General features: G+C 34.3%; 1 protein-coding gene across 4 annotated transcripts in view; it reads right to left on the reverse strand.

The window, feature by feature from the left end:
• Positions 1-14110, reverse strand: part of ANKHD1 (ankyrin repeat and KH domain containing 1) — a 111616-nt gene that overhangs the window by 70304 nt on the left and 27202 nt on the right. For all 4 annotated transcript variants that reach the window (XM_016214130.2, XM_016214131.2, XM_016214129.2 and 1 more), the window contains exons 3-7: positions 11136-11292; positions 9783-9930; positions 8941-9088; positions 6828-7061; positions 4037-4131 (exon numbers count right to left, since the gene is read on the reverse strand). In XM_016214130.2, the coding sequence (XP_016069616.2) occupies positions 4037-4131; positions 6828-7061; positions 8941-9088; positions 9783-9930; positions 11136-11292 (782 nt within the window). The remainder of the gene's footprint in view (positions 1-4036; positions 4132-6827; positions 7062-8940; positions 9089-9782; positions 9931-11135; positions 11293-14110) is intronic.

Consider the following 14110-nt stretch of genomic DNA (forward strand, 5'->3'; position numbering starts at 1 on the left):
GCAAGAAAAAGTGACTAATCATCAAGATAAAAAAATAACCAATTAAAGCAGACCCAGGACTGAATCAAAGATAGGAGTTAGCAGAGAAGGACTTTAAAGTAACTATTAATGATAACTAACAGAAAGTAGATGAAAAAAATGGAGAAAACAGATTAAAAAATAAATTTCAACATAGGACTAGAATATAAAAACACCATATCAATATTTGTATTTAAATATAAATGGTTTAAACAAACCAATTAAGACACTCACTTCAGTATAATGATATAGGCAGATCAAACATATCAAAGTTTGAAGAAAAAAAAATAAAGCTCAGCCAGGGTGGCTCAGCAGTTGAGTGTCGACCTATGATCCAAGAGCTCAAAGTTCCATTCCCGGTCAGAGCACATGCCCGGGTTGTGGGCTCCATCCCCGGTGGGGGTTATGCAGGAGGCAGCCAATCAACGACTCTCTCATCATTGATGTTTCTCTCTCTCTTCCTCTCTCCCTCTGCCTTCCTCTCTCTGAAATCAATAAAGGCATATTTTTAAAAAATAATACTAATAAATAAAAATATTTATTGGGCAAACATTAATCAAAGGGAAGCAGGAGAAGCTACTATTAGTATCAGATAAAGTAGACCGCAGAACAACGAAAATTACCAGAGATAAAGACAGACTTTATAAAATAATAAAAGGGTTAATCTATGTAGAAGACAGCAATTCGAAAAATGTGTATGCACCAAACAACAGTTCCATAATGTAAAAAGGTATTTTAAAAAGTGAAGCAACTAAAAGAAATACACAAACCCACAAGTACAGTTGGAGATTTCAACACCCCTCTCTCAACAATTAAGCAGAAAATCAGAAAGGATGTAGAAGAACTCTACCATCTATCAACAGGATATAATTGACATTTATAAAACACTCCACCCACCAACAGAAGAATATACATTCTTTTCAAATGTCCATGGAATACATGTCCACATTCTGACTAAAAGTTAAACCTCAAAGAATTTTAAGAACTGAAATCATACAGAGTGTGTTCTCTGATCACAATGTAATCAAAGTAGAAATCATTAACAGAAAGGTAACAGGAGCCTGGCTGGTGTGGCTCAGTGGCTGAGCACTGACCCATGAACCTGGAGGTCACCATTCAATTCCAAGACAGGGGACATGCCCGGGTTGCAGGCTTGATGCCCAGTAGGGGTTATGCAGGATGCAGCCAACCAATGATTCTCTCTCATCACTGATGTTTCTATCTCTCTCTGAAATCAATACAAACATTAAAGGGGAGAAATGGGGGACATCTGTACTATTCTCAGCAATAAAAAAAAATTAAAAAAATAAAGATAATAGGGAAATGTTCAAACATTTAAACATTTGGAAACTAAACAATGCACATCAAAATAATTCATGGGTCAAAGAGGAAGTCTCAAGTGAAATTAAAATACATTGACCTGCTCTGTCTTTAGAGTAGCCATTCTGTCTCCTCTGTCTCACTGCTTCACTAATAAACTTTCACTTTAAACTCTAAAAAAACCAAAGCATTGAACTGAATGACAATGAAATACAAAATATCAAATTTGTAGAACATAGTTAAAGCAGTGCTGAGAGGGAAATTTATAGCACTAAATAAATACAATTAGAAAAGAAGAAATGTCTTAAATCAATAATACAAGCTCACATCTCAAGAACCTAGAAAAAGAGCAAAACAAAATGAGCCCAAAGCAAGAAGAAGAAAATAATAAAGAACCGAATATACTTAAATGAAATAAACAGAAAAATTTGAAAACCAAAAGTTAATTCTTTGAAAATATTGACAGTCTTGTAGCTAGACATACCAAGAAAAAAAAGAGAAGACTCCAATTACTAAAATCAAGACCGAAGGAAGGGACAACATTAAAAAAATTTTTAAAATTTTTAAAAAGGATTATGAGAGAACACTATGGGTAACTGTAATGCCAACAAACTAGATAACCTAAATGAATGGACAGATTCCTAGAAAGACAAAAATAAACTACCAACACCAACTCAAGAAAAAAATAGAAAATCTGAATAAAAGTATAAAACAAGACTGAAGTGGTAAGCAAAAATCTTCCCACCCAACAATCTTACTCCAAGATATATACCCAAGAGAAATGATTGCTTATGTCCATTAAAAGGTACTTAAAAGAATGTCCATAGCAGCTTTATTGGTAACAGCTGAAGTCAGTAAACAACACAAATGTCCATCATAGCAGACAATACTAACAAACTGAATTCAGCAGCATATTAAAAAGATTATACACCATGACCTACTGGGTAAAAAATTGTGGGTAACTTAAACTGCAGAAAGTGAAACCACAGATAAGGTTACTGTCCTTTCCCAAAAGCATACTCAAGCATTAATTGTATTTAATTTAGAATCAGGTTAAGAAATTATACAAACTGGAAAAAATTAAAGAAACTGAAAAAATGTTGAACTCAAAACTCTCAAAAGGAAGCAAATAATAAAGATCAGAGCAGAAATAAAATAAAGAATAGAAAAACAACAGGGGAAAAAAATCAATAAAACCAAAAGCTGGTTCTTGGAAAAGATTAACAAAATTGACAAACCCTAGAAAAAAGAGAAAACTCAAATTATTAAAATCAGAAATGACAGTGGGGACATTACTACCAATTCTACAGAAATAAAAAAACATATAAGAGAGAACTATGAACAACTGTATGCCAAGAAACTGGATAACCTAGATGAAATGGACAAATTCTTAGGAACACAAAGCCTACCAAGACCAAATCACAAAGAAAATTCCTGGACCTGATGGCTTCACTGGTAAATTCTACCAAACATTTAAAGAAGAATTAAAATTGCCCGGCCAGGCATGGCTCAGCGGTTGAGCGTCGACCTAGGATCCAGACGATCAGGGTTCGATTCCTGGTTAGGGCACATGCCTAGGTTGCAGGCTCAATTAATGACTTTCTCATCATTGATGTTTCTATCTCTCTCTCTCCCTCTCCTTTCCTCTCTCTGAAATCAATAAAGGAGGGAGGGAGGGAGGGAAGGAAGGAAGGAAGGAATTAAAATTAATCCTTCTCAAACTTTCCCAAAAAATTGAAGAGGAGGAATATATGAGGCCAGAATTACCGTGATACCAAAGCTAGACAAAGACACCCTACAGGAAAACTACAGACCAATATCCTTTATTTTTTATTTATTTTTTAATCCTCACCAGAGGATATTTTTTTCATTGCTTTTTAGAGAGAGTGGAAGGGAGAGAGAGAGAAACATCAATGTGAGAGAGACATCGATTGCTTGCCTTCCACACATGCCCCGATTGGGGACAGGGAAGCTGCAACCGAGGTCCCCAGCCCGGGATTCCAGTGCCAGGAAGAGACGTCCCCATAACTTCTAGTTGTAAAAACCAACAAGGATTGTGGTTCAGTGAGAAAGAGGCTGCTGGAGTCCCAAGCAGTTCCTCTTAAAGGGCCCGCACACAAACTTACTCGGACTCACTCCCTCTGAGCTCCAGTGCTGGGGGCAGCAGCTCAAAAGGCACCAGAGACAGATGGGGAGAAACTGAATTGTCTGGCATCAGGGCAAGAGCTGGAAGGGCAGCTTTCTTCAAGAGAGAAGTGTTGGCAGAGGCCATTGTTACTTTTCTGAGTCCTTCCCCTACAGAGCCAGCCAGCGGGTGCCCCATCTGAGTCTCTAACAACCTGGCTAACACACTATTTGCCCCACCCTGGTGATTTCCTGAGACCAGGACCCATCCAACTTGTGGGCCCACCTAAGCTGTTTCCAGTGGCTTTTCCATACAATGGCCTGACTTGGATCATCCTTCAGACTTTCCTAAAATCTCTCAAACAAACATCTGGCCTCAGTGTGCCCCATACTATTAAAAGGTAAATAAAATATTATGTATTTCCCTTTCCCTCTTTAGTATTGTACAAAATTTTCAAAATCTACTGATGTCATAGTAAATATTTTTCTAAAAAAATAGTATTAATCCTTAAAGCTTAAACACATATGATCCTTTTTCCCCAAAGAATCTCAAGTGAGTACAATTTAAAATTACCATGCAAGCCTCCATTAAGGCAGTGTGCATCTCATCTGTTTTGTGCTCTTGATCTGCACCAGCATCAAGTAGAAAGCGAACCATATCCAAATGGCCTTCAAAAAAGAACACATATTTTAAAACTATATTTCTAAAGAACCAACTATCAATTTAATACGTACTAAAATGAGGAATCTTTTTCTTTCAGACGTCTATACAAAATTTTAAGAGAATTTATTTTGCATTCAACAGGTAAATTAATGACAGTTTTACAAAGCCAATCCAAAATAATAAACAGGCTGTCAGCAAGGTAGCTAAGTTTTAAAGATTAAATTCACCCAAAGCACATAATTAAAGTTAAGTAAAGTAATAATACTTATTCTTTTATTTAACCTATATAAACTATCAAATCAAAACATTAAAATCAAATAGAATGCCAGGTAAAGTATGTTTGGATCATTTTTCATAAAAACAGCTTCAAATTATAACCATAAACTCACTGTGGCAATGAACAGGCACAGAAAACTCCATCAAAATAATTTCAACCCTCTTGACACATTTAATATAAAAAAAGCCTTAGCCCAGCAGGGCGTGGCTCAGTGGTTGAGCATCGACCTAGGATCCAGGCAATCGGGGTTTGATTCCTAGTCAGGCCACATGCCCGGGTTGCGGGCTCGATCCCCAGTCGGGCGTGCAGGAGGCAGCCGATCAATGACTCTCTCATCATCGATGTTTCTCTCTCTCTCCCCCTCTCCTTCCCTCTCTCTGAAATCAATAAAGATATATTTGAAAAATAATAATAATAATAATAATAAAAAAGCCTTAATAGTCAATAAGAAAAAGACAGACTCCAGTAGAGAAATGGATGAAGGACACAAAGTGGTAATTTTTTAAAATGCAAATGAATATAAAACTAATGAAAAAACATTCAACTTTCCTATTAAACAAATGCAAATTAAAATGACACACCATTTTTTAATATCAAAATGGCAAATATTAAAAAGAATGATAATAACCATTGGTGTTGGTGAGAGTGTAGGGTAGGTAGGGTAAAGGGTACTCTCAAACACTGCTGGTGGGAGTGTAAATTGGTTCAACCCTTTTATAACGCAATTTGGCAATATGTATCAAAAGCCTTAAAAATGTCCAGCCCGGTCGGGCGTGGCTCAGTGGTTGAGCATCGACCCAGGATCCAGGCGATCAGGGTTTGATTCCCGGTCAGGGCACATGTCAGGGTTGTGGGCTCAATCCCCAGTCGGGGGCATGCAGGAGGCAGCTGATCAATGACTCTCTCATCATTGATGTTTCTCTCTCTCTCTCCCTCTCCTTTACTCTCTATGAAATCAATAAAGATATATTAAAAAAAAAAAATGTCCATATCCTTTGACCCAGCAATTCCACTTCCCAAAATTTATCCTAAGGAAATAATCAGGCAAATATGTCTGCACAAGGATGTTACCACAGTGTTTTTAATAATAGTGAAAAACTGGGAACAATTCATGTGTCCAAAAATGGGCAATTATGGTGCATCCATTTGATGTACTTGACAGAGGCTGCTAGTTCCCTGCTCAGTATTCATTCTCTCAATGTTCCCTAATAAGAAAACTCTGATTTTATCTTAATGGCAACTTGCCTGACTAAAGACTACATTTCCCAGCCTCCCTTGCTGCTATGTGTAGCCAATGAGATGTAAGTGGAAGCTAGCTATAAGGCAGAACTGCTAGGAAGACTTCTTAAAGGTAGCTTCCAATTTGCCCTTACCCTTTTCCTCCTTCCTAGAATATGTTGGGGCCATAGCTACCATCTTGGTAACCTTGAGGGTAGAAACCACATACTAGGATGGTGAAGCAAAAAAACAGAATGCCGAGATCTAGATAATAATGGAACTGCCATACTAGTCCTAGATACCCTAACCCTGGGCTTGTTTTAAGAAAAAGAGAAAAAGCTTCTCTTTTGTTCAGATTATTATTAATTTAGGTTTTGCAGCCAAATCCACTACTAAATCCAATAGTGAAACACTATGTAACCATCAAAAGTTGTATTACAAAAATACTGAGATGGCAAAATGTTCATGATGCACTGCTAAATAAAATAAGCAGACTGTAAAATAGTGTTAGAATATGATTGTATGACTTAAAAATACAGGCATACCTCATCTTACTGCGCTTCACAGGTGTGGCTTTTTTCTTTTTTTACAAATTAAAGGCAAGACCCTCTACCTGCAAAAAGATTACAGCTTGCTTTATAGCAAGGCTGCTTTATTGCAGTTGTCTGAAACTGAACCTGCAATATCTCAGAGGTATGCCTGTGTATATATATTTGCTTATAAATATACTTTTAAAACACACTGGAAATAAATACACTAAAATATTGTTTACATGCTTTTTAAATCTTTAGATGGTAGCATTACATGTCATTATAAAATTTCTTCATGCTATTCTGTATTTTTCAGGTTTTCTGTATCAAGTGTGATTATATTATTTGAATGTGTATTATTTTTTAAATAAAGGCTAGAAAAATTGTATAAAACAAAAGTCATTAAAGAATGGAAACCCTCTAAATCTGTGCTAAGAGTTGGATGACTTTATAGCTAATTGAATCAATCTGAATTAAAGTAATACAGAAACATACATTGTGACACTATACTTTAGGAAATATAGGCTAAAATGTACTTTCTATATAATCTCTTATAAGCTACATAATTTTATAGCACAAGGAAAACATAAGCAATATAAAATTAACTCAAATACTCAATACTTAAATATTCAAAGTTGTTATTTTAAAAAAACCTAGTCATACATATATAGAGTACCTTTGTAGCAGGCAAGTGTAAGAGCACTTTCTTTGAATTCATTAGAATGAGTGTTGATGCCTGCCCCATGATCTAGAAGAACTCTTGCAACTTCCACATGGCCTGCACTGGCTGCTTCCATTAAGGGGGTATGTCCATTTTCATTATGATCTTCTATATTTGCACCTTCATTAAGTAGCACTTTTACAATGTCAACAAATCCTCCAGCACAGGCATAAGTCAATGCAGTGTTTCCTAACAAAGAACAAAAGATATACAAAATCATGATAGAAGGGATACAATTATAATTATGTTACTGCTTTAATTCTACCTCTTCCTCTATATAAAGGAATAAACTATCATCTCAAGTTTTTTTTTTTTTTTTGTATGGTTAGAAGCATCATCTTAAATTTCTTACTAATTAAAAGGTTTATTATAAATAGGCCAATTTACCTCTATTCACATTTCCTTAGCTCAAGATTAAGTATCATCGTGAAAAATTACTTTCAGTTATTTTTATCTAAAATATTCTAATATACCAGTTAAAATTATTCCTTTTGCCCGGCCGGCGTGGCTCAGTGGTTGTGCATCAACCTATGATCCAGGCGACTGCAGTTTGATTCCCGGTCAGGGCCCGTGTTTTGGTTTCAATCTCCAGTCAGGGGTGTGCAAGAGGCAGCCGATCAATGACTGTCTCATCATTGATGTTTCTCTCTCTCTTCCTCTCCCTCTCAAATCAAAAAAGATATATATTTTTTAAAATTATTCCTTTTTCCTTCAACACTGCATAATTTTCAAACATTTAATTTTCTATGTATATTCATTTCTTCATTTTCTTTTACCTCTCGCTTATCTTTACAGATTTATTCATAAGACAATTCATTGTTTTAGGTACATTTTCTGTCTGAAACATATCTTCCATCTAAATTTAGTGACCTAGTGAGACAGATATAAATTGCCCTCAGCATAACTCCTTCAAAAGAAAAATATCTTTAAAAGGTCATTATCCCTTGGTTTACCACTTATTTCTTTCCTGACTTTGTTTTGAGGATTTTCATTAAAGGCGGTGGGGAAATGGATTAACCAACCAACAGGATGAGACTAGAGAAGAGCAAGAAAGCTATCATTTCAGAACTCAATTTGTTCAGAATTCAACTATTTAATCATCTCAGACATTATGTGTATTAATATTAGTTGCCTTCTAGGAAGTCTTGCTCATTTTAAAAATAAATTAGGCTACATTTAACATTTACTTAATTGCATGGCTTTCATTATTTAAATCTCTTTTTAAACCATTTGGTTGTCTCACTAAATCCAAGGAATTTCACTACTAAAACTATCCCTATAACTCAAGACATACGACCAAGGCTCTTCTTCCTGTCTATGAGTCTGGAAAGCATTAATAAATAAAAGAGTAGCCCCCACCCTGGCCGGCATTGCTCAGTGGTTAGAGCGTCAGCCCATGCACTAAAGGTTCTTGGGTTCCATTCCCGGTTAAGGGCATATACCTGGGTTGCAGGTTCCCCACCCCGCTATGGGGGAATGTGGGAGGCAACCAATTGATGTGACTTTCTCACATCATGTTTCTCTCTCTCTCTCCTCTCTCTTCCCCTTCCTCCCTCTATTTCACTCTCTCTAAAAACAATGGAAAAAATATCCTCAGGTGAGGATAGAAAAGAAAAAAAATAGTAGTCCTTAGTAGAGTAGCTTTCATGCTCCCATTAGACTAGCTTATTAGTAAATGCATTCAGTACATGTGACATGAAAAACCTTATGGGTAAATACTCTCAGGTTAAGCTATAATCTAAAGTCATGGGAGCTATATTTAAATGAGATAAATTATGAGATACAATTCATAAGTTTGTCTCTTTATACGATGCATATCATTGAGGTAGAAAAAAAATTGGCCCCTACAGAAAAACTGTCACTCTTACCAAACAAAATCTAAATAGGGTTTAAAGACTTTTGAAGATATCAAATTAATCTGTATTTTACTCAGAAATTCTAAACAAGGGCTAAGATTTTTCAGTAGGTTTACAACTGGTTTTCCCTAGGAATCAAATTTTTATCTCTCAGATTATAATTAATTATATCAATTTATTTTCCTCAAATTCAAACATCATTTTCTATGTACCTGTTGCAGATTGGGAGTTGACATTGGCATCATGAAGAAGTAATAATTTCACAATATCTAAATACCCTCCACTGGATGCTGCCATTAGGGGAGTTATGTCTCCTTTAGTCCCTCGGTCTTCAACATCAGCATGCATAGCAAGCAATACCTTTAAAACACATACACACAGAGAAATTACCAATTCTTACTATTAACATTATTTCTAGAGTACATACTAAATCTGGGAAAATATGCTTTTAGAGTGGGGGTAAGAAAAAATAAAAATAATCACCTTTGGGAAAATATGTCAGTGTTCACTGCTCAAAACACCAAGTTAGATGCTATATTTTTACAATACCATTACATATTAATCTTTAAGTACATAATCACATTAGCCATCCTATTATAAAATGGAACTGCTCTTGTCAAAGAATTTGTTATGCTTGGGATAATCTAGTAAGAGAACAGCAAAACTACACTCACAAGATAGAAACTGATAAACTCATGGCCATTTCCCAGTATTGCTCTAACAGAAGGAAAAAATTGAAAAGAACTGGGGTAATCTGGCAAAATGAAAATAAATCATCACTTTCTATTATAGCTGTGTATTATTTCCAAAGACAAATTTAAAATACTATTTCTATGTGTTTATTCATTAGGACTAACTTTGAGTAAGTGGCAGAAAAATGGACCATACCTAGTTGCATGTATAGGCAACAAATTAATTATATATCAGTTTCCATTTTAAAAACCTACTGCCAAAAAGGAGACCTTGGCCTATAATTATAATTTTTTATTAATGATTAAAATAAAACATCAAAACCCTTTGATAATTTTAATCACCAAAGATTATCTTTGCTTACTTGTGCTAACTCATAATACCCTGCTGAACAAGCCAAACACAGCAAGCTTTCTCCTTCTTCTGTATGTTCATTTACACTTCTGCCTTCATCTAGCAATTTACGAACAGCATTTACATCCCCATCTGAACAAGCTTCTGCCAGACTGCGACTGAAAACAAAATTATAAACAATTAACGAACACAGAAAGACTCAGGGTTCCATGATAATAAATTACATTAAGTATAAATAGTCATAAATAGAAAAATATTGATATAGTAAAAACAAAAACTGTATGAACATCTTGTTTACTAAGCATCTTGTTTTATCTTTCAAAATTTCCTAATATATTGTCATATTAGATGCACAAGTTTTTAAACTACACTATACTAGTGTAATGACTTCCAAAGACATTTGGAATATAATTCTATTGCTCATCATTTTATTTGGTAACAGTAGAAGGTGAAAATCTAAGTAAAAATTTTATTGTAGAATAATTAACAAAAATCAGTGAATCTTAAACTTAATGTGCATACAAATCACCCATGTTTCTTATTAAAATGCAGATTCTACTTCAGTAGATCCAAGCTGGGGGTCTGAAATTCTGCATTTCTATTAAGCTCTGAGGTGATGCTGATACTGCTAGTACATGGACCATATTTGAGTAGCAAGCATCTAGATTATTGCATTAGCAACCCATTTCATTTATTATTTTCCCCCAGTTTTATTGAGATGTAATCGGCATACAGCACTGTAAAAGTTTAAGGTGACTTGGCTTACATATATTATGAAATGATTACAATAAATTTAGTTAACATCCATCGTCTCATTTAGATAGAAAAAAAAAAGTGAGTTTTTCTTTTGTTGTGATGAGAGCTCTTAAGATTTACTCTCTTAGCAACTTTCAACCATTTCATTTATTATTATTCAAGCAGTCAATTTAGAGTTTACTCCTATAACTATTAGGAAAAGTAACTTCCTTAGTCATGGAAACCAGATCTTATTCTGTTTCATTTCTCACACTCTAGTATAGTATATTCCACAAGAGTGCTCAATGAATGAGTAGAATGTAAGAATAAAAATATGATATCCATTTTTATATCCATACATTATATATACATTTATATATCAACTTAAAATATAGGAGTGGACAAAAGTAGGTTTACAACTTTTCGTACAAGAAAAGACATGCAGGTTATGATTATTACAATAGCTTTATTGACTCAAAAGAATGTCATAATGGCACAGTAAACCTATTTTTGCCTACCCTGTATAATATTTGGCTAAAGTTTATAAGCCCCTCCAAAAGATGTATTTAACAAAAATTTGCCACTCAAGAAAACATCTAATTTCTGGCAGAAGTTATTAAATACATACGTGTCTATTTGTCCTGCATTGTGGCCGTTTTCTGCTTTCATTCGTGTCAGTGCAGCAGCAGCTTCATCCAGCGCACAACTTACTGAGGATGTCAATCTCCGGAGTACCTCAGGATCTGCAAAAGCTTTACCATCAGCAGTTGACAATTTGCCAATTCCTTCAGTGTGCGTCAATCAATCAGAAGTGCAGGGGAAGAAAACCATAAAAGTGCAAATTGTAATTACATTTCTAAACACGATTAGCTAGGGCAAAAATGGCATAGTCTCCATGTATAAGGTTGAAAGAATAGTAGGCTGATAATTTCAATTTTGCCACTAATGTCAAAAGGCCATCCATAACCACCTATGTTTTAGTCTTTCCATCTTTACAATCAATGCACATGTATTAATTTGTCCTCTACCTAACTCCAAATGTAACTCAATATGATGCTTATTTTGGCAAATAAATGAGATTTCTTTCAAAGTATACAATCACACCATAAGGTCTCTAGTATAGAATCCTATTTGTCTAGACTGTAGCAATAAAGGGGACATTCTGTAATGTTACAACAAACAACCTAATAGTTTCTTCCTTTGGCCTAATAGCCACTTACAGCCATCTTCTAGGGCCACGTTGTAAATTTAAAGAAATTCATTCTTATTTTTAATATTTATTATTTGCTTATGATGTGCCAGACACAAGGGAAACAAAAAGGAATAAGGCATAGTTTCTGTCCTCACAGCCTGCACAATCAGGTAGGACTATCAGATGTCTAAGTTGGCAAAGAAATATTTCCTCCAGAATCAGTAAAGAATCAGTGACTACTGTAACAGAAAATTTTGTTGACAATATCACTGCCTGTCACTACTGAAGATGAGAGAAAAACAGTAAATAAACTTTTGGAGAGCAGCAATAAAAAATGGGAAAACTTGCCCAATAAGATATAAAATGTATTATGATGCTACAAATTACAACAGTATGATACTTTCATAGAAAAAAGATAATTATATCAAAGATATAGAGACACCCCCCCAAAAGATCCTAGATCATTTGTGAATTCAACATATGATAAAGGTGACATTTCAAATCAGTGTAGACAGTAGGGCTTATTTCATAAACACTGTTCAGATATTGGCTACCACTTGAAAATTAAGATCTCTAATTCACACCATTCACAAAAATAAATATCAGATAGACTTAAGATCTAAATGTAAAAAAAAATAAAACTTGAGAAGTACTATTATATACTGTGTAGTATTTTTCTAATGCTGATGGGAAGGGGGGGACTTTTCTAAACATGAGCCCAAATCCTAAAAGCCATGAAGTAAATGACTAGTAAATGTGATATTAATCATTTTTAATTTCTGTAAAAATTCCTATTTAATTAAAGACACATAAATAAAATTAAGGCAAAATCAAAACTGGAAAAATTAACACCCAATGAATTTATATCATTTATAAAGAGCTACCATACAATTTACTGATAATAATAAATAAATGCAAACAATGGAATTGAAAACAAAAATTGAGGTGTGAAGCCCTCTCAAAATCTCTTGATAGGAATTTATATTGGTAGAAACTTGGGGGATCAAATTTGACAACAGTCATCAAAATTTTAAATGCAAATATCTCTGACCCAGTGATACTACTTTCTAGGAATTTTTCCTGTAAAGATACTGGCACAAGTAAGAGAAGTTAGATATATGTTAACTACAACATTATTTGTGATATGAAAAAATTAGAAATATCCCTCAACATATTGGTAAAATAAATTATGGTGTATCTAAGCAACAGAATATTATCTTACCCCTTAAAAGAAAGAAAAAGGTCAACATATGTGTTATGGAAAGATGCCCATAATAAATTAAGTGAAAAAAAGAAAATTATATTTTATGTAGTATGGTTCTACTTCATTAAAAAAATTATGTATATTCAAACATATACATGTATTTATATAACAAGGGGGAAAAAGTCGACACTTATATGTGAACCTTGACAAAGGGAAGGTTACAGTCTATTAATACATTTCATATTGCTTTAGCTATTTTAGAATATGCATTACGCTTATAATTTAGAAAAGAATTTTTAAAAATTCTTGAAATGGCCTGAATTCTTAATTTTCTCTATGAATCTCAAAAAATCTTAAAGAAAAAAATATACTTTCATCTTTATTGTTTTAGTTAAAATAGTGTCAAGAATTCTATCTTCCTTAAGAAGCCTAGCAATGTCTAGCACATTCTCATAATTAAAAACACAAATATGTCTAAAAATTCCTCTTAATTGTAATAGGTGCAACACAATATCCAAAAAGCAAATGAAAATACTAAAGCACAAAAAGAAACTATTTACTAAACAACTGACTTGCACAGGACTTAGGAGGGAGCACATCATCTTAAAAAACATCTGACAGTATCTTTGACAAAATATTACATCCAACAATGTCTGGAGTTTAAATTGTCAAAATACACAACATTTTAAAATTCAACAGTTTCTTACACCTCCTGGAAGACAAAAGTCATAATTTTCAAGGTTTTCTCTCTAAGAATATGAGTATGAAAAACAAGCAAGTCTAAGTTATCTTCATGAACCAAAAGAGAAAAGGGGGAAAGAAAAATGCTTGAAAAGAGCCAGTCCTGAGTGAGAATCATGAGGTATCCAGAAAAATGAGAAATGAATTTAAAACCCTTACTTAGAGGTCTGAAGTAGTACTCACAACATGAGTCAGCCTAAACTGAAGGGTAAAGATGTACTACCACTAAAAACCTGGTCTGGCAAAGGAAAGGAAATTAGTCCAGAGAAGATTTGGAGAAAAGAAATGTCTTTTCTCCACATTTCTCTCTGCTATAAGCAAAATGTAAGGTTCCAAAGCACAGAAAAAAAGAGGGTGGCCATGGCACTCCCGTTTCAGAAATCTTATCTAGTAGATCCCTAAATCACAAACAGGAGACTCAAAAGAAATCAGACTAAAAGGGAGGGCTACCCAGTAAAACCCCTGT

This window comes from Miniopterus natalensis, chromosome 4 (assembly GCF_054644295.1).
Source record: "Miniopterus natalensis isolate mMinNat1 chromosome 4, mMinNat1.hap1, whole genome shotgun sequence".
Classification (NCBI taxonomy): domain Eukaryota; kingdom Metazoa; phylum Chordata; class Mammalia; order Chiroptera; family Miniopteridae; genus Miniopterus; species Miniopterus natalensis.